Below are 25,128 nucleotides of genomic sequence, written 5' to 3'. Positions count from 1 at the left end.
ATAAGAGTTCAGCACTGCTTATAGTTGCAGGGGCCCTCTGGGGTCTGGGGATGTCTCCACACACAGTCCTGTTTAAAACAGTTCCCAGTTAAACTCTTGCACAAAAGCTAGAAAACATCTCAAAGTTTCTCTCTGAATTGGCAACAGTCTTGAAACTGTCTGGTGGGGTGATCAGGGAAGGTAGCAAGAACTGTACAAAGACACCAAAGGCTAGTTCTGTTTCTGCTCTAGGTGATAATGTACACAGACCATGTTAATGGCGTGGTCCATTGTCTGTGGTCTTCCAGGAATTGTAGCTCTTTCTTTTTCTTTTCTTTTCTTCTTCTTCTTCTTTCTTTTTTAAGGTAAAGTGCTGTTTATAAGAAGGTGATTTCACATAGACTGTGGCCCAAATTTCTGTTACTTCATTTCTAGCTGTCTATTGGATTCCTTTTCAACACTATCTCTCCGCATCTCAAATCCATCATGTTCAAAGCAGAATCCATTAACTTCTGCTCCTTGCCACCCATTCTTCCTGCTGTATCCTGTTGCCATTAGTAACCATCTCTACCCCATTTCTCCATCTTGAAGCATCAGATTCATCTTCCGACTAACCCCCTCCATCCAGATGGTCACCACTTCTGTTATTTCCCGAAACCTCTCACTTTCCTCAGCCTCCTTAGCTGTGCTTCCCTAGAACCTTCTTTACAGAGCAGCTGCCGCTCTGTCATCTATCTGGCCCCATGTTACTCCCAACTCACGTATGCTCATGTATGGCCAGTCTCCCACACTTTTAGGCAAAGCATATTTGTTAGACACTGGGTCCTTGTGGATAAGGATCCAGGGTCTTTAGCCTTTCAAGCAAAGTCTTCATAATACAGCCGTCGCCTGCCTTCTGTCCTCTTTTAATACTCCTTCCTGCTCTCCAACATACTGAGCTCTTGGCCCTTTCTGCAGCCCTTTCATCTGTTAACCTTTGCCAGCCCATTTCCACGTGTGCATCACTGTAGCCTGCTACTAATTTATTGCTTCCCAGTTTATTCTATTTTGAGACTGTTCTTCAATCTGCTTTTCCCAGATATTGTCTATAATACACATATATATATGCAAACTTATATATTATGTATATGCTGTTAATACATCGTTTATGACATTCTTTAATGCATGCTTCCTTGTCCATCCCTATAGGACTCTGACCCTGTGGTCAACAGTTGCGAACCTACTAAGTATAGTACTTCTTAATGTTTTATTAGATATTTCTTTTTGTACCAACAAACCCCAAGGAAAACAAAAACAAATGATACCGTCATCTGCACTATTACCAAAATCTAATAGTGTTAAAAGAAAAACTAGTTGTGTCCTGTATAAATTTAAGCAATAGCCTTATAATGGTAAATAGGCATATTGCTTAGATCTTCCTGTTCAGTTTCTGTTTGCATTAAATGTTCAGTGTACCCTGAAAGTAATTGGCATTATCATTTAATTGCAAAGATGAAGAGACTTAAGAGCCAATAGGTACATACTGATCTATAATTTGGAGGTCTGTGCATACAAATCAAAAATAATGCTTAATTCAGACATTATACACAGTAAAAGTGAACAATACTGATAATAAATTAGAACCATTATCTCAAGTTACAACAATAAAAGCTACTAAAAATGTATCCCTTGTTTCAGAAACTTTTTGCTAAATGTTTTAAGTCCATGTCTGAGAGTAATTGAAATCATGTGGGAATCTGGAGAGTTACTCTGTACTTAGGGTCATGTTTCTTATGAAAGAACAAAGCATTCATGAAAACAGCTGTTATCAGGATTTAACGTAAAACAGAATACATGGCCACAGTGAGTGAATTGCCATTGACTCTCTTTGCTGCATTATTTAGAAAATGCTGGTGTTCAGTGTTCTGCCTCTAATTTTTTCAGATACTTCTTGAGATAATTCTTGTCAAGGCCAGAAACTGGGCTTTCTGGTAAGGAAGAACAATTACAGTGGAAAAGCCCTTTTCCTGTCTAAGCATGATTTTCTCCATGTTCTAGCTACCCAAATCTTTCTTGATGCAGTAGAAATGGGCTTCTTTATTTAACCTTTAGAAGTATATATTCAATTTAAAATACCCCTTTACTCACTTAAACCCTCAGAATGAAACAGCAGTGGGGTATATGAAGTATAAAGCCGCCCTGGTGTGGCTTTCTTTCTGTTGTTTGTTTGTTTGTTTGCTTTTTTGAGGATGAGCCAAGAACACATGTTCTGTTCCTTCCTGAGAGGCTCGCTTGGGAGCAGAGGTGTGACTGATATTACAGAGTGTTTGCCCTTTACTGTAAGAAAGGGTGCAATTCTGTGGTTACTTCACATATAAAACCATTGTGGTTTTCATAGAAGGCAGCTTCCCTTTCACCTTCCCAAGGTAGTTCCAGAGAGAGAGAGGGGGAGGGAGGGAGGGAAGGATGGAGAGAGGGAGGGGAGAGAGATTTGACTAATTTCCTGCTTTAAGACAATCCTGGAAGGCTTGGTAATCATTTAGCTCACAGATCACCTGCAGCTTCATCGTCATTCTCTTGTGAATAGACAGTGGGAGAGAGTACTGGACACACTTTTTCTGAAATGCCTTTTTCATAGTGTCTTCTCTAGCTGCCTGTATTCAATATTTTTTCTCATGGCTAGGACCAAATACCTGAGAGCCAGAACCTAAAGTTTCCCTGAAAGACCCACTTCCAAAAGGCTTCATAGTTTTCTAAAAACAGCACCATCACCTCTGGGAGCCACATGTTCAAAGTACACAAGTGTATGGGGAACACTTCACACTAAGGCCATAACCCTACTTTGAAAAGTACATATGCTCATCTCCAGTGCTCACCCCTGGTCCTCACCCCAGTGTGCCCTAAAGAGCTTTCCTGATTTCATTGCTCCTTTTGTGCTCGGCACCTTGTAGTGTCCCGAATACCTTCTTTCTTGGTTCTGTAGTCTTTTTCTCTCTATAGGATGTACATACCAGGAGGGCAGAGAAATTCTCTGCTTTGTGTTTTTCAGTCTCCCCAGAGAGTGGAGCATACCTTGAACCATAGTATGAACCCTGTTGACGAAATGGGTAAAGATCATGAATTCCCTGATTTCCATTTAAGATCTACACACAATCACCTAAACTTAACAATACCTGGGTCCTCAGGAATTTGCTCCTTTGGAGTTTTCTGGCATAGCCTCTGATGAACCAGAATTTTGTTTTGAATTGAAAATGGATCTAGAAGTTTTTCTCACTGCAGATGCTTCTCCTTAGTCCTACATGGCTCATAAAGCTGTCAGGACAATACATTTTCGATTACATATGACTTTTCTTACTTCCAGGACAGACAGTCTTGCAAAAAAGCACTTTAGTCCCTTACTTTAATTATAGTCCAGATTTATAAACTGAAATATTTTAAAGGAAAGTTCAGTCAAGAGCATACTCAGTATGTCAGCACATCCCTAAAACTACTTCTCTACAGAACCCATTGACAGCATCTCACCCACAAAAATCAATAGAAATTTTTCTGTACCATGAAATGCCAGGTTCATAGATTTGTTTAAATTGTCATTCATGCTTTATTTTTATAAAGCAAAACCTATGTAACGCCACTTTTTTTCTAAATTATTTTATTATTTTATGGTTACAAATATTTTCCCTTCATGTATGTGTGTGCACCACATGCATGCCAAGTGCTGACAGAGGCCAGTGTGGGTGTTAAACCCTCTGGAACTGGACTTACAGATGGTTGTGAGCTGCAGTGTGGGTGCTGGGAATTAAATCTAGTCCTCCTGAAGAACAGCAATGCTGTTAACTGCTGAGCCATCTCTCCAGCCACACCAAAGTTATTTCAGCTCTTAGATCTCAGAGTTGAAATAAAAATACTGAGATACAAGCTTGCTGAAGAATCTGAGCCTATTTTTCTATAAACTGTCCAACCGTTGGGTTTGCCTTGTTATGCTCCAAATATGTTGATTAAATTGTTTCTGCATTGTAGACACTCATCTTACCATGGGTGCTGAGGTGGCAGAGGAAAGGCATGCTCTTCATGGGTAGTTGAAATATAAGGCTTGTCACGTCACATTCTACCTACTGCTTCCCATAAGTCAGAATCTGTTATGAAGATGGTTTGAGGAATGTAGGTCTATCTATGATCTTGGTATCTGATGCTTACCAGACACCTGATCCAGTAGGATCTCATTATTTTGGGTTTCCTCCATCTTCATGATCATCACAACAATAGAGATTTGACATACTTATAGATACTGAGGCCATGTGTCCTTAGCTATCTCCTCATGAGCTTCCCTTACTTTTTAGAGATATAGCTACTTGGACCACCCCGTGCAGTGTCCACCCTTTTAGCTTCCACTCTTGTCTCCCTATAGTCCATTTCACCTAGCAGCCAGAATCATCATTAAAAAATAGATCGGACCTACCCTACCACAAAGAGCCTCTGAAAGGCTCTCCCTGCAGGGTATCAAGGCAGATGCTGAGACTCATAGCCAAACTTTGGGCAGAGTACAGGGAACCTTATGAAAGAAGTGGGAGATAGTAAGACCTGGAGAGGACAGGAGCTCCACAAAGACAGCAACAGATCCTAAAAGTCTGGGCATAGTGGTCTTCTCTGAAACTGATACTCCAACCAAGGACCACTCATACACATGGAACCCCTGCACAGAGGTAGCCTATGGCATTCAGTATCCAAGTGGCCTACATAGTATTGGGGACAGGGACTGTCTCTGACATTAACTGGTTGGCCTGCTCTTTGATCACTTCCCCCTGAGAGGGGAGCAGCCTTACCAGGCCACAGAAGAAGACAAAGCAGCCACTCCTGATGAGACCTGATAGACTAAGGTCAGAGGGAAGGGGAAGAAGACCTCCGTTTTCAGTGGACTGGGAGAGAGACACAGGTGGGGAAGAGGGAGGGTGGGATTGGGAGAGGAGGAGGAAGGGAGGTACAGGGGGGATACAAAGTGAATAAACTGTAACTAATAAAAATAAAAATAATTAAAAAAATAGATGGGAATGAATCATTCCACTTGCTTATAACAGGCACTCTTGAGATGGGTGTGGTGGTGAACACCTGTAGTCCCAGCACTCTGGGAGGCAGAGACAAGTAGATTTCTGTGAGTTCGAAGCCAGCCTGGTTTACAAAGTGAGTCCAGGACAGCGAAGACTAAACAGAGAAGAAACCCTGTCTCAAAACAACAATAGGCATGTTTGTCTCTATCCTACATCTCTCCCTGAACCTGCATTTGCTTGCCTGCCTTAACTTTCCTCATCACCTGCCTCTCCACCCCTTCCCACTCCCCTCCTTTCTCTTTGCCATGCACTAGGCATTTCATGAGCAGTGTTTATTTGCCTTTTTACCAAGTACTATTCAGGTTCTGTGGTACATACATTCCTTCTTGGAAGACATATTAGCAGGGCATGTATAATAAGATCAAATAAGTAAAAAGTATCTGGGTACAAGGGTGTAATGTGCTATCAAGCAAGTACAGTGTATGTTTCTGGAGACCAGAAATCATTTAGTGTTCAAGGGTGACCCTGGGCATGTCAGGAGAAGGAGTGGTGAATGGCAAAAACTGTATTTCAATGGAGGGAGTCAATGGTTAGATCAATGGTTGCATTGCTTATTTATTTATTAGCTTATATTAAACTTCTGTATGTCTCTTTTGCTTCAGTGTTTGTCTACTAAGGAAAAGCCCTGGTTTCTAGCTTTTCTCTCTGTTAAACTCAGAGTCCCTGTGAACTTTTGTAGCAGTCATACTTGTTTGTATATTATTTCTGTTTGCATAATGAATGCATACCCCTATCTCATTTGTACTGTCCAGAGGCCCCTGGCTTTTACAAGTCACTTTCTCCTTGGAATTTCTGAAGCTTACATTGTGCAGGCTCCCTGTTACTCATTCAGCAATTAATATAGACGCTTTCACCCAGAATAGGCATTACTAAATATGCAATGGCGATTCACCTCAATTTCAAACTAAGGTTGGGACCAGCAGCTCAATCTTAATTGTCTGAGTCATGCCATTTTGGTGTTTCAGTCTTGTTCTTTGTCATCCTCTTAAAGTGGAAGTCCTTAACTTGAGCTCCAGCTAGGTTTGTGAGCCCTCCACAACAAGAAATACGTTAGCTGCAAATGTCAAAAATCGCTGGCAGTGGTATAGTGGTGAACAGTTTGGAGTCTTTCCAGTGAGCTGTGTTTAACTGATGGTGCGCCTCGATAAACTTAATGCTGTCACCTCATAGTTGACAATGCCTTTTTCCTTTCCAGGTGGAACATAAAGTAGTTAAAAGAGCAAAGAAACAAAGGCACATTTTTGGGGGCTGATTTTTTTTTTTATCTACATGCGGCTTCTCCATGAAGGGCAAGCATGTGTCCTGGCTTCTGGTTTTTGAGAAATGTGTCAGTCACAAGGCCTTCTAGCTGCAAGGGATGCAGCGATGTGGACTAATGAATGGGCTATATTTGGTTCTTACATTCTCTTGCCAAGGGAGGGGAAGAAGGAGTTGAGAATGACCTTGGGTAACTTTCACAGTATCTGCTACAAGGAGTTTATAGCTTTCTCCTGAGAAGAGCATTCATCAGATTATTAAAAACTTCTAACTGAAAGATTGATGACCCCTACTAACTACCATGTGTCACCAAGGCAATTAACTACACTAGTTTCTCATATCCACAGGAAATGCAACCCAAAGGGATCTGCTATCACAGAGACCTCCCATATCCTAAGTTCTATATATACTGTGTTTATTGTTTTCTTTACATACCTGTGATTAAGTTGAGTGTGTACTTATGCACAAAAAAATTAACAGCCTTAAAATGGAGTGATTAATTACTTGAAGCCGGTGAATTTTTTTTCTAAAGTTTTCCATTAAATAGTTTTAGACTATTTTGACCAGGTAATTCAAAGTGAATTCAAAGTAGAGTAAAATAGAAAACACATTCTAATTCTAAGGGATCAAAAGAAAGTTTTTATGTACATAGATCTGAATTTAAAAAAGTAATCAATGTAGAGGATAGTTTATTTGACTCATCTCCTTCAGTGTAGATAGGTAAAGCCTTGACAGTAGGTGCTATAGATTTGAAAGATACATAAACCATAATCCTGTTTTTGCTTCCTTTTTTTATAAGTACCTTTATTGTACTGGATGCTTTGAGTAAATTATGTGATTGCAAATCTGGAGGCTATGAAGATTAAGTATTGCTACTGTGAGTTCTTATCCCAGACTAACACAATTATTTACAATAAGAAAAGGTGTTTAGCTGGGCAGTGGTAGTGTACACTTTAATCCCAGCACTTGGGAGGCAGAGGCAGCTGGATATTTGTGAGTTCGAGGCCAGCCTGGTCTTCAAAGTGAGTTCCAGGATATCCAGAGCTACACCAAGAAACCCTGTCTTCAAAAACCAAAAAGAAAAAGAAAAGTCTGTTACGTTAGGAGCATCCACTTTAAGCCTTTTTTTTTTCCCCTGAACGGGGTGTGTATAAATGAAGAACACATAACACAGCTCTACAGCTTGCTGAATTTTAAAAACTGAACATGACCAGGTAGCTGGCCTCCAGTTAGAACACTCACCCATGACAGCCATCCTCCCATGACATCCCAGCTTTCTTCTTAGCAAATTGTACAATTCCTGAGTTTATCTGCCTAGACATTTGCTTGTTTTCATTGTTTGTATAAATGAGTAGGACATCATGGTTCATATCATAATCCCAGTACTTAGGGGATTGAGACAGAAGGATCATGATGAGATCAAGGGCATCTTAGGCTACGAGTAAAATTTTCTCTCAAAGCAACATAAACAATTATGTAAATAAGTAGGCTAAGTGTGACATTTTGTGATTAGCATCTGACAGCCTTTCGTAATGGGAGTTTTCACGTCTTTGGCTTCCTTGGGCTGACCTATGCTGAATATTTTCTGGGGACCAGGAAAGCAAGCTTCATTTCTTCCATGTTTCTTCACATACTTGAAAATGACAGTTATGATCTCAGATATTTCTTTTGGGGCAAACTGACATGCCCACTTGGAAAGCTATCAGTCCAAAGAAGGGGAAAAACATCTGCACATCCTGGGTTGTTTTCTTCCATTATTGTTGCAATGTGTTTTTGTTTGTTTGTTTGTTGTTTTTATTGCTTTACTTTCTCTCTACTCCTCACTCTGATTTGGGGAAACTCCCAGAGACCCTGGTGCTTTTATTTGCTCCCCTCATATCAGCATTCATAGGTCTGAGCTCCCATCTTTTTCAGTCGTGCTCCTCTGGCCTTCTGATTGATCACAACATTTTAGGAACTGGTTTGGTTTTTGCTTATTTTTATCACTGCTGTAGTGGAGGTTCATGTTCTCATAACCATGAAGATCACAGCATCTCTCTGCCATTTCTTTTCCTCAGTTTCTATGGCAGTCAAGAGAAAAACCAAAATCAATTTTGACGGAGACTAGGAAACAATAAATAAAGCTTCTAAAAGTCTTTCATTCATTTATAAGTTACTTGAGAGCAGCTTTGGGCTCACAAGCAAGATTGGACAGGAGGTACCAAGACCTTCAATTACCCCTTACTTCAGGTCTTCAAGCCATTGTCAGTGTGCCCACCAGAGAAGTACATGTTCATGATGATATATGTGTGGGCCCACTATCCTATCACGCAGAGTGGCTCGCTCCTCCCTGAGCCTCAAGCACTGAGCAGCCACTGATCTTTTCACTCTACTCTTTTGCTGTGGACAGAATGTCATATGACCGTTTCAGAGAATGCAGATGGCAAAATGCTTGGCATGACTTTCATAAGGAGGAATGGAAGCTGGTATGTGAATCATGCTGCCTAAGGAGACTCACAAGTGGCGACATCAAATGCATATATCAAGTTCAGCCTTGTGGGAAACGGACATTCACCTTCATGATAGTGTTTGTCCTCCACCAAAGAACAGCCTTGAATGTTGACTTAACATTGCATGATCAGTGCTTACTTCCTTGTTGTCCCTCTGACCCTCTCAGGGCTTCCAGATATTCTTAGGAGAGTCAGGAGTTTCAGTTTCCCTTCTGAAGAAGCATTTCTCATCATTAGCATTTAATATCTAGAAAGGGCATCTGCTGTGTGTTGACGGCCTTTACAGGTAGGGAACATTCCACCATCTTACCGACTAATTTTCTTTCTGTGAGTGTTTCTTGCCTGGTTTACCAAGAAATCACTCAGCCTCACGTTTTCACAAGCTTCTTCCTCCTTTTGTTTTCTTTCATTGTGCTCAGCCTTACAATAGTCTTGCTTTTCTTACATCACAGAAGAGCTAACCGTCGGGCCTCTCAGCTGCTGGCAGAAAAGCATGTTCCCACCTCTTAATGCTTCCTGTTAGTCCTAAAAGCTACAATTAGAAATTGTAAGAACGGCACGGTCAGGGTTCTTGGAGAAGATGCAGCATCATTAAAGCACAGTTGTGTGCTTCTGCTTTAAATAGTGTCCAAATAGATAATTGAATTCATGGACATCTAAATTTAATTCCAGAAATCAGAGCTATAGTTACAAGAGCTGGACCTGAGTTCTCTTAGGGCAAGTAATTTAATTTCTCATCCAGTTGAACTATTATGCATCTCAGTTCTTTGTTGTGATGACAGTAAATTACACAGGCAGATGCAGAGATGATGGGCATTCAATTCCTTCTTTTTCCTGGCTAGACACACACCAGAATGCAGATCGCTTTAAACAGCTCTCCCCACAGCCCAGACTTCTGCGTGGTGCTTTAAAGACAGCATTCAAGTAGTAATGGAGAATGGAAAGACAAGTATTTTCTTCACCCTACCTGACAGCCCAGGACCATACACTTGAACATTGTCATACCAGTCATGGGCCAAGATCATGCTTATTTCATGGCCTGAGAATCCTGGCTTGATTTAACTTTTCTCCTTGCCTTTGCTTTTGAATTACCACCAACACTGGAGAAACCAAGAGAATTGTGACTGTGATTTGGTTGGACAAAGAAGAGGTTCCAGACACAAGAAACTAACTACTGTTGTGCAGTAAGCCACCTCTAGTTTCAGTCACTAGAAGAACAACCTTGAGATTGTTTTAAAAAAAAAAAAAAGTACCACAAATAAGATCTGGGCCAGCTGTAGGTTTAGTTTTTGAAATGTGGCCTTGAACAGGAGACGTGTACAGAGAAGTTTTTGTGCAGAAAATCAAGAAATCCATTATTTCACCCCATTTATATCGAAGCAGATAGAGGCTTAGCCCATCTGATTAGGGTCTGATCTTTGTTTTCTCACCTCTTTCTTCATGGTCTTAATGAAAATGTGGAAATCAGTTGTAGTCTCCTACCTATCAATATATTATGCATTAACATGTGTGTAAATTATTTAGTTTAATTTTTTCATCTTTACATTTTAGCCAGCTGCTTCAGGGTATATTGTCCTTTCATCGTATTTCACCAGAGTTGGGGAAATAACTTTTGAGAAGCCAGGTACATTTTTATAGAATCTTTTTAAAGTGCTGCATCCTGTGTGTGCATCCAAGGGCCTTGGATGCATCATCCATTATACAACCTGCACAGAATATCCCTGGAGTATGGAGGAAATCAGAGCAGTTCCTCCATACTACATTCATCTCTTTGCATTCTTCTTCCTTTTCATTTTTCAGCAAAATATCTCACTGCTATGCTGTCAAACACTGAATTTGAAAGTCTTTCAGCTTTCTAGAAGCATTGCAAATCAAAGCTGGGCCCATCCCACTCACCAGCTCAGATGAAATCTGATATGGTCTGTAGCACTGGACCTACACTCCCCTAGCCTTTAACAGCTGACCTCTCCAGCACCATCACTGCCATTACAAAGCATCATCATGTCACGGCTCATATAACCTCTAAATTCCCATTGCTTTTCCCAACTACAAGCTCCTGGTTGCTGGCCACAAGCAATATCAGGGTGACGGTTCCTGTGTTCTCTGTTTGATGCTGGGGACATTTACCTGGGTATGGCCTCTCTTCCCCCCATTTGTGTAGTGCTTCTCATTTTACAGAACTGTGGCAGAGAGTCTCAGTCTCACAAATTTTTCTTGTGTTGCTTTTATGGTCTGATCCAGCGCATCTCTCTGTCCTTTCCTACAGGGTAGGCTCTCCTCCCTTTATCTTCTTTCAAGTACTCTTGGCCAAGTTTGCACTGGCAGCCAGATGCTTTTCATGGGGATTCCTTAGTAGCCTTTAAATTGTGTCCTAGATATGTCCTTAAACAATTTTTCCTTGCCAATTACTACCTGCCATGTGTGCATCAGTACATAGATGATTACATCCATATTGTCTCCCTACAGTACATAATTTTGCCTTCTCCACAGTGTCATATAATTGGAGTCCTGGTGTCTTCTTCTTGCAACCTTTGAACAAAGGAAAGCCATGTCCGCCTGTTAATTATTTTGTAGACCTAGAGTTCCTACTTAGCCTGCTTCTAACCTTCCGTGTTTTTCTTCAGTTTTGTTCAATTATCAGAGTCCCTTGATTTTTCTTTGCTTTCCTAAATCCATTTGGCTGAGTATTCCACAGCTATTTTTATTTGTTCTTGCAGTGAGGACAAAGTGGTAGAAGTAGCGGAGGAGGAAGAAGTGGCTGATGTTGAAGAAGAAGAAGCTGATGATGACGAGGATGCGGAGGATGGGGATGAGGTGGAGGAGGAGGCCGAGGAGCCCTACGAAGAGGCAACAGAAAGAACAACCAGCATTGCCACTACCACCACCACCACCACCGAGTCCGTGGAGGAAGTGGTCCGAGGTGAGCACTGTTGGATTTTTATTTCTGAATATCTTGGAATAAAAGAAAGCAAAATAAGGAGGAGGGGATTTTTCAGCCAACACTACACCCAGCCCCCTGCCCTCATTTTCTCTCTAATATAACAATTTTCTCTCTTATACTTGGGTTTTTGCTGGTGCTGGTTTGGTTTGGTTTAACAAGCAGTCCAGCAATCAAATTAAACTAATATACACTCTCTTTGCATAGTCTCTTCTATGCCTGTATATTCTGTATAAGGAATCCTAGCCTGTTTTATAAGACCCCACCTAGCAAGAAGTCATCAAATTTGAAAGTGCTGAGTCCTCCCCTGGTGGTGGGTGTTCATTGCTCAACATTGTCCTTAGGCAGTTGTTGTCTCTTAGATTGGAAACCCCTTGACTGGTAGGACTAGAGTTTGGGTCATTCACTGTGCCAGGCTATAGAGAATTTTGATAAATTTTGTTTCTATGAATAGTTTTTATTCAGTTTTACTAATTGTACATAGATTTTACTAAAGCTAATGTATTTTTTACTAAGTCTGATTTATTTTATTTTATTTTTCTTATTAGTTACACTTTGTTAACTCTGTGACTAAGTCTGATTTTTAGTAAGATTTGGTGAGAGTCACTTTATTTCATGCTGTGAAATTCTACATGGGTAGTATGTGTTAATTGTTTAACTGGGAAGTATGGAGGCATCTTCTTCAAGAAACAAGTGTGGTTCTGATACCTTAGACACTCTTCTGCTGCTAATGTTCCTCCTGAGAATGTTGTGAACCAAGTGAACTGAAAAGACATTTCATCACTAGGAAATGAAAGCAAATATTTATTTTACATTAAACCACCAAATGTCATGCCAACTAATGTCTTTTGGGGTTGAGGTGTTTAATGGGTATGCACTGTTTTGTTTTGTTTTTTCCCCACAGTAAAAGCTGCCTCTAGATCTAGATTGAATGAATATGGGTTGGCTTAATTTTAGTCTAGTATAAATGATACTAGCTTTCATCCACAAAAGCTACAACGTGGTTAACGTGTAATAATGATAGCTCATTAGAGGTTCACGTGGGACACTGCCCAACTCGAGTACATTGTTAATTATTCTTGCTAGTAGCTCCCTTCCACTGCTGCATTTTTAAGAATGTTATTGAGGTATGGTTTATATGTCATAAGATTAACTCATTTTCAATATCTAATTCAGTGACATTAATAAATTTACTGTTATTTAATATCACCATAATGTAGGCCAAGGACATTTCAGCACCCCAAAGAGATCCGTCCTGCCCACTCACAGGAGTTGAATCTCACCCATAGCCCCAAGCTGCAGCTAGTATACATGGGACTCCATTGAGTTGCCCTTTTCTGAATACTTAAGTGAGGTTGTACCATGCGTTGCTTTGTGACTGACTTTTGTCACTTAGCAGTGGTTTGTTTGGGGATTTTGTTAAGCGATGACTCTGAATTGAACACTCAGCCACCTCAGATCTAATGGGAGTATTTTGTGTTGTTTAGGAAAGGAGCGTGCAGTCTCTGGTAGATGGCTTAACTTTGTCAGTCCATACTTAAGGCAGCCTCTTATTTATTTTAGCTTGTGAATGAATGTGCAAGCAGAGATACCCTTGATCTGAACTAAATGCCCATCGTCACATGCCCAAGGCATCTTTTTCTAGAGAAATTTTCAAATGTCTCTTGAGGCCAAGACTGGCAGATCTGGCCTAATGAATTTTTTAGCCGCAATTTTCTCAACAAGGAAGGAGGTGTTTATTTCCTCCGGGTTTCTTTTCTTGGTGTCACATTGAAGAGACTGATACTCTGCAGTTGGACTGGAGGATTTAGAAGTCAAAAGCACTCATTTGATATCTGCTTTTTCTTTTCTTTTTTTAATTTTTATTTTTGTATATTAATCACAGGTTATTTACTTTGTATCCCAGCTGTAGCCCCCTCTCTCGTTCCCTCCCAATCCCACCCTATCTCCCTCATCTCCTCCCTGCCCCTTTCAAGTCCACTGCTAGGGAGGTCTTCCTCCCCTTCCATCTGACCCTAGCTTATCAGGTATCTTCAGGACTGGCTGCCATGTCCTCCTCTAGCAAGACTATTCCTTCCTTAGGGGGTAGGGGGTAAAGGAGCCAGTCATTGAGTTCATGTCAGAAATAGTTCCTATTCCCCTTACTAGGGAAACCCACTTGGTTACTGAGCTACCATGGGCTACATCCAAGCAGGGGTTCTAGGTTATATCCATACATGGTCCTCTGCTTTTTCTACATGTCTGAATAGAACAGGTGTTGACCACACACAGGCTCACGATGGTCATGGGTACTGAGATCCAAAAGGAAATCAAGGCCAGAGGGATGCAAAATCATATGCCCTGTAAGAAACAAGAACAAAGAGACTGCTTTAGAGAATCAGAACAAGCTTTCACACTGGCCACACTGGTTCTTGAGAGTAGATCGCATTTAAATTCGGGTCAGAAGGTTGAGCAGGTGGAGTGTCTACAGGTAAATTATGTTACAAAAGCACGTCACAGCCAGTTGGAAATGGCAAAGCAAACATGACGCTTTGGTGGAAGGAAGATAAGAGGCGTGTTTGGGAGAGAGGACAAGTTGATGCCCTGTGTAAGAGAATCTGAGAAAATTGGGTTGGTACCTAAACGTGAATGTGTTCAGTGCCTGGTTGGCATGTACAGGTGCTGAGAATGGTGGGATTTGGTGGGATTTTACCATTTGTAAGTCACAGGCGAACAAGGAGTGGTTAATTTAGTCTCATATTCTAACTAAGATGGAATTTTTTTTTGAGATAATGTGATCTTGTTAACTTCAAGTCTTGTTATTTTTTGAATTTGACATATCCTTTTGTTTTTTGCTTTCACATGTAACTATGTAATTTTAGATATTTAGTTTGGGTATATAGTTTTACGTGTAAGATGTAATTTTTAGATATTCAGACAGAATATAAAGACATGCATACTTTGGAGTTTTTCCTCTGGAAAGCCAAAGGTAATTAAGATTTTTATTTATTTTTTAACCTCTAGGCTAGATGTTTATAAGAAAACTCCAAAGCAAGCACTAATTTTAAAGATAATCAGAGGTGGGGGTTTGTCATAGCAGTTAGAGTACTTGCTACAAAGGCAGGACCTGAGTTCACATTGTCAGAGCCTATGTAAAAAGCCAAGCATAGTTTTGTGAACCTGCAACCCAGAGCTGTGGAGACAAGAGGATTGCTGGGTGATGTTGGCAGATGTTCAGTGAAAGATCCTGTGTTAAAGAAATAACACAGAAAACGTTAACGCATGACATCCAACATCCTATTCTGGACATACAAACATACACATATACCACACATACACAAAGACACACACACACGTCATTAATCCTATAAAAAGAATTTTTAAATATGGACCCATTTATTCTATGTAAGGCTTATGAAGTGAGCCAATGATATAAATTGAGGTGAATCTTTCCAGGATAAGTGTGTAAGAGAAGCACGCTATGGTATAGTGTATTTGTTAATGATGGAGATGTTTCGTATGGTAAGATTAAAGGGGAAAGACCTTCCCTGTATATTCCTAGTATAGAAGGTGGTTGCAGATTCTTCCCCTTACCAGGAAAAGTAGCAGGAGCAGGGCTGATTGCACTTTGTAAAACTCTTCCTACAAAGCCTGCTTCTGTACTCTGAAAGCGAACACCACTTGCAAAGGAAAGATCAGTATTGCAATCTTATTTTCAATGTTAATGTTTCAGCCTCTGAGAGGAAATGTGATTTTCAACCATTCATAGAAAGAAAATCATTTCATCATCTCCAGCTTCTAATAGCTAAGCCAGTTCTGTACTGTGCTTCATGAGAACTAGGTGCTTTCATAGTCCTTCAGCTCTCAAGAGGAATGAACAGAGGGAAGAAGATAGAGGCTACTTTTATTTGGACATAATTTTTTTAACCCCAGTGTTACTGGTTTCAGAGAGAAGGGAATTCTTTGGATGTAAGTGTGTCACTGCAAAATCTATTTGGCTTTTAGATTTTGCTAATTAAGAAGATGTTGGATATCAATCTAATGGCTTAGGTTGTTGCCAGTTTTATAAAGCAACAGCCTACATAGACACTTGTTCTTAATTTTTAGTCCATAAACTCAAGATACTAGACTTTGAGGGTCTTCTTTTCAAGTCTGAAATGTGGGTGTCGTGGTAGCTGGGTTAACCTTGGCTTAAGTTACCTACCCATTTTTGCCTCTCTAGAGAAACTCTACATTTTTACCTCATGTTTATTTATTTAGCAAATATTCTTTGTGCCCTGCTGCCAGTTAAAGTTTTTGCCCCTGTAGAAAGCTTAGCAGGGCTAGCACAGACATGGTTCCACCTGCTGGGAGACTATGTCAGATCGAGATTGGAGTTCTTTATTGCAGATATAACATTTCTGGCTCACAATTCTGCTTGCCCTTTAAGGCTATAATTCTGCCTTTTAAGCCTTATAGCTATAATGTGCAGTAGAAAAGTTATATCCCGTATAGTTCAGACCAGGAAAATGAAGACTTAGGGAACTTTAAAAATATGTTAGTCACATAAACAGTAATTGATGGAGCCAAGATTTGGGCCAACATGATCTAGGCTATTTCAGTTTCATGAATGCCCAAGTGTTATTTTTACTTTTTTTTTTTTCTAAGCACATACTCTTCCATTTGACTTGCATCTCTTGTAAATGTTTACTTTTTTGCTGTGGACATGGTTCTATCTTCTATTCTGAACTAAGCATTCCTGGACTTTTTATTTTTAAATTAAATAATAGTAATAGCCAGGTGTGAACTAACTGATGATTAGGTGAGAGAACACTATATTCTGGGGGCCACAAACAGCATATTACCTAGTTTTTAAGCCAAAGATTTTCCTGGAAGACACTCAGCTCCATTTATTTAAGTGTCATCCCTGACTACATTTATGCTATTAAAGCAGAGCTGAGGAGTTGGATAGTTGCAAAGGAGACTATATTGTCAGAAAAGACCATGGCATGTAATTTCCTGGCCTTTTTAGAAAACGTTTCTTAGCCTCTGATTTTGTCTATTAAAAAAGAATTCTATAAGTCCTTGTTGTTAAGATACTATTTACTAATATCATGATGATTTCAAAGAGAGAGAGCATGTGTGTGTGTTCATATGTATGCAGGTACATATTCATCCATGTGCACATGTGTATAGAAGTCGTAAGCCAGCCTTATTCATACATGTGCATATATGTATAAAAGTCATAGGACAACATCAAGTATTGTTCCTGGGGTCCCAGCCACCTTTTTCTCTTTTTTACTTTTAGGGTAGTGATGGGAGGCAAGGCCTTTCACTGGCCAAGAACTCCCACAATAGACTAGGCCAGATGCCCAACAAATCCCATTCATGTACCTGTTTCTCTCTGCTCAGCGTTGGTATTATGATCACAATCAGTATTGTGATTGCCTTGCTTGACTTTTTTATATGTGAGTTTTGAACTCAGATCCTCGTGTGTGTGCAGCAAACAGTTTACGGACTAAGTTTATCGCCCTAGCTCCAACTGGAGTGTTTACAGGAGACCTATCATTTTTATGGGCTTTGGCCAGTTGAGTAACCTGATTTTTACCCGTCTTGTGTAAGTACTGAAGTTGCCTTGCATGTACTCTCTAAGAGTGACTTATACATGAGCTATGCCAAGCACTTACCATAATAGCCAGGGATGCGTCCACTTTGTTTCTCGAGTACATGCTGCTCAGATTTGAGTCCTGCCTAGCCCCACTGCCCGTGAACTGCTAACCCTGCGTGATGCAGGCAGTCGTCAATCCTTGCTGTGACGCTCTGTAAAGCTGGGATTGATAGTACCCGTCTGATATTTAGCTACTTTGTGAAAAGTGAATGATGTAATCTCTGTGAGCTGTTGAGCCCAGTTTCTGGCAGACAGTAAATATGCAGCCCGGAACCTATGGTCAGTGTGGTTGTAGTCATCATTGCAATGCCCTCATATATTCTGAACATTAGATAACTAATGTTTACTACCAGTTAGAAGTGTTAAAGCTAAACAAACAGATTGACATTTTAAATACAGTGTGATACATCTATGAACTGTTGGTCCAACAGAGCTGGTGTTTATAGACAGCACCAGCTCTATTTGTTACCAGTAAAATACACCAGGAACTTGGTTTCTTGCTTAAAATAGTTTGTGTGTGAGAAAGAGAGTGAATATATTCTACATATCAAAATATTTGCAGTTAAATTTTATATCTAGCAGAAAATTGAACACGATGGTACTGAATGTCACCGCATTTCAAGATAGAGATTTAATCCCTTTCGATTATTTTATGCCTGATTGATGGGAATTCTTCAGTAAGGGGACAGAGAGAGAGACACTGATACAGATGACTTTTTAAACACTTGGTGTTTGTGAAACTCAAAACTCCTGTCTAAACACTGGCTGCTTTGTGTTAGCTGAGTGACCTCCTGAGCAGTGCCTGCTGTTCTTCTGACAATTACTGAGAAACACTGTTTCGTTGAGGGGAATACGCCCCCCAGCATTGAAGAGGCACTTCATTGCTTACTGGGGGCACAGGGATACGAACAAGGTTAGCTCAGGACCTTCCATCCAGAGCTGCCTTTGTTCACCCTGTATATTTTGCAGTAGCCTGGAAGGACGAAAATGCTTGGGAAATTTTTTTTTTTAATGACACAATGTTTAATTTGCCAACTGATCCAGCAGCAGAAGCAATGCATCTAAGAAGGATTATAAATAAATCAAAGCCATGTTGCTTTGTAGGTAAAAAAGACAAAGCTTACCTCTCTCTCCCATCTCCATTGTCACCTCTTTGTAAAGGCATGGCACAGGAATCCTGGAACGCACTAGTGGAATTCTTGCTTTGTCCATCATACTCAGCTTTTTACCAAGTCCAAGAAACAGTAAATGTGGCTTGTGAAGATGAACTCACAGGTCTTAGATGTGTTTGAGGATAGGAAAATGGACAACAGTATCTTTGAGAGTAAGCCACAGGCTTTTACCTCTCTCATACCTGGGACAGGGTGCAGCATCCAGGGGAACTGGTGTCAGCACCAGCCAGAAAGGTGACAGGTGGCAATCTGTTATTATTTGCCCTGTGACATGTCAGGCATTGATTCCGAGGTATTCCATACCTCATGCTTTGCTGGAGCTTGGCTATGTGCCTAACTGTTCTGTGTAGCTCAACTGTCCTAATCTGGAAAGCCTACTGCAGCGATTCAAAACTGGCAAATGAGGCTTACAGAGACAGTGAGATAATATACATATATGTGGTTATCTTGTATCTGATAAGAACTTCATTGATGTAATTCCCCATCCACAAAGTTTAGTAAATTCACAAAGATCCATTTGCCATAGAACATGTTGTGCTTTAAGCACAATTATGTGTCTACTTAACAGTTCATAATTAAAAAAAAAACACATCTATTTCTTAAAATGTAATGCAACAAATTAGAAAGCAGTTAACATAATTATGTATGCATTTCTTCTTTTTCAATTAATTCTTTTTCTTAAGATTTATTAATTTATGTATTTTGTTATGTGGGTACTTTGTCTGCATTCTATCTGTGCACCAGAAAAAGGCATCAGACAGTTGATAGCCGCCATGTGGGTGCTGTGAATTGAACTCAGGGCCTTTGGAAGAGCAGTGAGGACCACTGAGCCATCTCTCCAGCCCTCGGTTAGCTCTTAAGTCCAACAGAGTGTTGGCTTCAGTAACAAAGCTGTGGTTTTAATGGAAATATTTAGTTCCCTTAATAATAAGTGCCCAGAACTTTAAAGAGTAAGGTGGATCGCAGCCTAAACGCCTGCTTTGTGGGTCTGGAACCGTCTTGCTCTTCTGAAGAGTCATCTGTGCTTTCCAGGCACTTACGCCGGCAAAGCAGGTCTGACTTTTTGTGATGCTGTTAGGGGAAGACTACAAATTTCAGAAGGGATACGACTGAATAAGTCTCAGGTTCAAGTGTTACTAAGTTCTCTGGCTTTCAAGGCAGCAGCCCATTTGTTAGAAAATTCATAATTATGACGTAAAATGAATGAATAAGTGAACAAATTTAGGGCAGAAGAGATATTAAGATATACTGTGTTTATCTTGTTATCATAAAACTGTCAACGTCTTTGTGAGAACAGGACTGTTTTTCTACTTGTATCTTGTTGAGTATAACTTTTGAGGTGGAATGGAAAACGTAACATTTTGAGGTTTTTTTAATGTTTTCTTTATTTTTATGTGTATGTATGTTGCATCCACGTCTCTGTCTATATAGCACGTGTGTGGAGGGCAGAAGAGGGTGAAACTGGAGTTATGGACGATTGTGAGCAGTTCTGTGGGTGCTTAGATTCAAGTCTGGGTCCTCCGCGAGAGCAGCAAGTGCTTCTCACTGCCGCACTCTCTCTCCAGCCCCGTACTCTGAGTCCTCGACGCTTCGTGATACAAGCAAAGGAAGGTCTTACTGGCCTTTTCTCATGCCTCCTTGCTTTTTGGAAATGTGCTAACCTTTGTTACCCACGATTTCGGAGCTGGTGGCAGCTGCTGCACCGTCACCTAGAGAGGCAGTTACCAGTCTGTCACTCAAATCCTCCTGCACATACAGGCTTTTCCACCTCAGAGCTTGTTGCTTGGCTCAGGTGATTGTTACTTGGAAGACTGTGCTGTGCATTGTAGGCTGTCTAGCAGCACCGCTGTCCTCTTCCCAGGCGATGCCTAGAGCTCCTCCTATGAAGTGTAACAACCAGCACTAAAGCCTGAGGGAGGGTAGGTGTCTACTGTCTCTGGTGGTAACCCACGCAGCGATGGTGTGGACACCTATGCTGTTCAGCTTTGAATGTGGGATGGTAGGGCCAGCGAGGTAATCAGTGTTAGAGGCACTTCCTGCCAAGTCTCACAAATAAGTTCAGCATCCAGAACCCACACGGTGGAGAGAGAGAACCGATGCCCACAAGTTGTCCTGCGCCAGCACTGTGAGCCATGCACAAACACAAAGGGTAATGTGTGTGAAGTTTCAGTATGTGAACGCTGAAACGTCTCTCCCCTGCCTCGTCAGAATGTCAGCTACACCTCCTAACTCGGTGTTTTGCACATTTATGTAGGTTGCCAGTGACCATATTTTATACGACAAGAATAAGCAAGAAACATCAAAAATAAAAAATAAAAAGCGTGGCAAAGGCACTGTTATAAACAGTAAGGTAAAACAAAAATAAGATGTATAATACAGTCTAGTGACATGCTTAGAGATAGGAAATTGAATGAAACACTGACTTAATGTGTATCTGTGTCTATTGTCTGTGTATTGAAACAGAGCCTCATTGTGGAACTCTAAACTTGATCTCTCCGTTTTCTCTCAGTGTCTCAGTTTTCCTGTGCTGGGATTTCCAGCCTGCTCATGGCTGGTATCAATACTCACTACCATGTAAGCAGTGGTGTGTGGAGGAAGGTCTTCCTTCTTTGGATGTTTTCTGTTCCACAGGAATCAGTCTATTCTTCTTAATACGCTGCGGTAAAAAGCAAACCTTGGTTATGGTCCAGACTTTAACTAGGAATGAGGCTGTTCTCAGCTTTATCTGTGGGTTCTTTTCTTTTTTTATGGAGACCATGGCAAGAAGCCAGCTGCTGTGGAAAGGTGGACCTGTCCTGTCTTCCTCGGATGGAGTCATATTTCTAGACCCCAACTCACTGAAAGCATTCTTTTGTTCTCAAGAATGGTGATGCTATCTATCATTTTTTTCCCAGAAAAATGCTGTGAAAAATTATGTTCTAAGCTTAGTTTAGTTATTCTTGATTTTTTTTATTGGTTTTCATCATTGTTTTCAAAATAAAAATAAAAGCTTTTGTGGGAGAGGGGAAGAGGGCCACTAGAGTCCATATTTCTGAAAGGTAACATTTTTCATAAATTTAAATATAAAAGAATTACCATCTCAGTATTGGATTTAAGAGGGAAATGTTTTGGTGTTGTTTAAAACAGCTGGTTCTGTAGAATGGGATAAATCTGCATTGACAATCTGTTAAAAATAGTTATTTTCCGATTATTTTCCTATATTTGTTTTATTCTAAGAATCTTCTAATCCAGAAACCAAACTTTTTCTAATTTGTACCAGCTCCCTGCTCTGGTTCTTTTAGGATGTGTCTGTGTATTACATCTTTAAATTAAGACATTTCAACTACATTTAAATAAGTTAGCTGGGCATGGTGGCTCATACCCACAGTCTTAGCATTTGGGAGGCTGAGACAGGAGTATTGTAGGGGTTTAATGTCAGTGTGAGCTATATCTTGAGACCTTGCCTCCCAAAACACAGGCAAGAAAACCACACCCTCCCACACTTACCACTGCTTTACATGGTGCTTTTCCAACTTCACTATTCATGCAAATCATCCGTGGCTTTTACTGAGTCTGCACATCTGGAGAGGGATGTGGCTGGTCATGGACCATACTGTAAAGAAATTTTAGCACCATTTCGGCCTTCTGCATTTTGAGAGATTTTGCATACAGACAAGAAGTAAGAGACTGAGCGGGAAAGCTTCCCTTGGCTAGTGACTTTCCATTTTTGCTGTTTCTCTCAGTGTGGCACAGTCAATCCCTACTAGGCTGTGAAAACTAATTATTACAACATTGAGGAATTTTGCGAGTCATTACTACTGTAGGTTGACATGCCAGTGGTGAGGGTATTTATACGAAGGAAATAGCAAAATGATACAATTTATGTTCTTTCTAAATAAACACAATTTTTTAAAGCAACTCCCTACACCACATTCAATAAAAATAAATAGTAATAATATTTCCCCATGACAGAGGGTACGCCTCATTCTTACCTTGTTCTAGGTTTAAGCTTGCTGATACCATGCTGCTTGTCAGACTGACCACAGCAAGCATGAAGCCAGGGTTGCAGAACATCATAGCAATGCAGTTTCAGTGCTTGCTTACAGCACTAGCTCAGGAGCATGGGCTAGTGTAAAACTCATCTTACAGGCCCAACTCTGTCAGGTGTCACCTTTCTGCATAGGGAGCTGTGAGAATCAGGTGAGGTCTAATTAGGATGACAGAGAGCTGCGTGTTTCAGTACAAAGCCTGGCCAACTGAGGATACCTGCTGCAGTGGTTCATAACCTATGACCCCTTTGGGGGTCAAATGACCTTTTCACAGCGGTCTCCTAAGACAATCAGAAAATACAGATATCTACATTATGATTCATAACCGCAGCAAAATTAGAGTTATGGAGTAGCAGTGAAAATTCTAATGGTTGTGATTTTAATGGGTGGGGACCATTAACCCCCACTTGAGGGACTGTGTTAAGGGATCGCAGCATTAGCAAGGCTGAGAGGCACTGTGGTAGAGACTTGTAGACCAAGTTCACACCCATCATCCTACCGAGTCTCTGGCCTCAGTAAGGTACAAAGCAGCTTGTGTTGATATTTCAACCCTGTATTTGGAAGATGAGATTTCAACTCCAGCTTACTGGCTTAATTTGCATGATTATATTTAGCACAATATGATTACTGGATAATAAATATTTGATCCTCTATTTCCTGATAGAGTGATTTTCTTATCATTTTTATGACTACTTGTTAAAATTCACAATGCATGGTGAATGCATTTTCTCTTGGAAGTAGGTGATTTTAACATTGGAGAAAACACATTTTTAAAAATAACCTCTTCTTTAATATGTAGATTTAAAACAAACAAATATTTTTCTACAGAATATAATGTTGTTCAGATAAATTAGGCTCTTGGAATGTCATTGTATTGCAAATGTTAAATTTGCAGCAGTGACTGAATTGGGATTTTTAAAAATTCAGTGAAGAGTTTTTTACGCTTATTTTATTAGTGTTAAAATTTTTTTGGTTTCGTTGCTGTTGCTGGTGATGTAGAACTTGCTATATAGACTAGACTGGCCTTGAGTTTGTCACTATCCTCCTTCCTCTGTTTCCCAGGTACTGGAATTGGCAGGTGTGCACCCCTCACCCTAGTCATGGTTGTTTTAAATGACACTGATCAGACTTTCCCATTACTGATGGAACGAATATAGACCACAATTTGTTTGAAATACTGACTAGCAACATACCTGATTTGAACGTCTTTGCCTTTGTTTTTATTTATTTCACCTTAAGTTAGATAGGTGATGATTTATGGCTAAAGAAAACGGTATTTGTCTTTCTACTCTATAGCGAGGGAATAAAAGTGCAAAATTGGGATCGTTAAAAGAAGCACACTTTTGTTACACATGCCTATGTATTGTGTTTAAGCATGTTTCACAGAATGTGAAGAAAAACATGCTTGAGAATTTCACCCTCCCACACACACAGTCTGAGGATCTGCATTTCCCAACTCTATCCATTAGGCTGTGAACCAGGAGCAGCTCAATCCAGTGGCAGTCTGCTAGCTGCAGAAGAGAGGGGTGCTCTTTTGCCCAGTTCTTCCAGTCTCACACAGACCCACCCTTACCCTCTTCCCCACACACTATGCATCTGGCATTGTTTAATCCCATTACCTAACCTGTTCCCAGTTCTGGCATGATTATTCAGTGAGTGGGAGAGATTCTGAGGACAAGCTCCGCGTAGCAGAGCCAATGTGGATGGATTTTGCTGCCAGGCTCTGTTGACTGAGGGCTATGCCAGTGGATGAAAAACTTCTGTTCCTCTTGTGGCCACACTGCACATCCAGTGTCTAATAACGGCATTAATGCAACCTAAGAAGAGATTAGTGTGGAGTAATGTCATATTAGAAACATAAACAAGGGTGCTAAAGCATGGTGGTGCCTATGTATAAAGCTAGCCCTCTAAAGGAAGAGGAGGGGGCCCACAATAGAACTACCAGGGCTACATAGTGAGACCCCATATCTTGGTAGGAATATATGGAGATTGCTGGGGGCGACAATGGAAGACAGAAAATCCATCGGAAAATATCTTAACTAAGAGAGGCAATAAGGACCAGTCCAGTTTGGGGACTAGAACCAAATGATGGGATTGCCTCATTAAGATACCAGCCACTTTTTATCCTATGCCAGAATTCCATACAGAAGCGATTTGAAAAAACAGATGTGGGGGCTGTGAGCTTTCAGAACACCGAGTGGGGTATCTTTGGTGACATGACACTGATCAGATGCTCCTGCAATCAAATGCTTCTATGTATAAACTGTGGGAAAGTCAGAATCATTTTAGATGATTGTTGCACAGAGGATATGTGTTTGAGGCTCTCCAAGGCTAGAGGCTAGCCTGCTTTTTGTGGACCTTTGTTATTAGTTGATTATGGCAGTGTGCGGATTGACCAAGGGGTCTGGGCAGGAGCAGGGCATCTTCTGGAATACAATGTCCAGGTGCATAGTATCTCCGACAAAGAATTGAGCAGGACACAGTATAGTAGTGTTTGAAGGTAGTAGTTGAAGATGGGTAAAGTGAGAACTTAAAAGCAAAGGGTAACATAACACTCC

The 25,128-nt window shown here is 40.6% G+C and overlaps 1 protein-coding gene across 4 annotated transcripts in view; it reads left to right on the top strand.

Annotated features, from left to right (window-relative positions):
- Window positions 1–25,128, top strand: part of App (amyloid beta precursor protein) — a 226,599-nt gene that overhangs the window by 113,983 nt on the left and 87,488 nt on the right. For all 4 annotated transcript variants that reach the window (XM_021658341.2, XM_021658340.2, XM_021658343.2 and 1 more), the window contains exon 6: window positions 11,524–11,726. In XM_021658341.2, the coding sequence (XP_021514016.1) occupies window positions 11,524–11,726 (203 nt within the window). The remainder of the gene's footprint in view (window positions 1–11,523; window positions 11,727–25,128) is intronic.

Source organism: Meriones unguiculatus, chromosome 17 (genome assembly GCF_030254825.1).
Source record: "Meriones unguiculatus strain TT.TT164.6M chromosome 17, Bangor_MerUng_6.1, whole genome shotgun sequence".
Classification (NCBI taxonomy): Eukaryota; Metazoa; Chordata; class Mammalia; order Rodentia; family Muridae; genus Meriones; species Meriones unguiculatus.
This window is presented reverse-complemented; position numbering and strand designations above follow the sequence as displayed.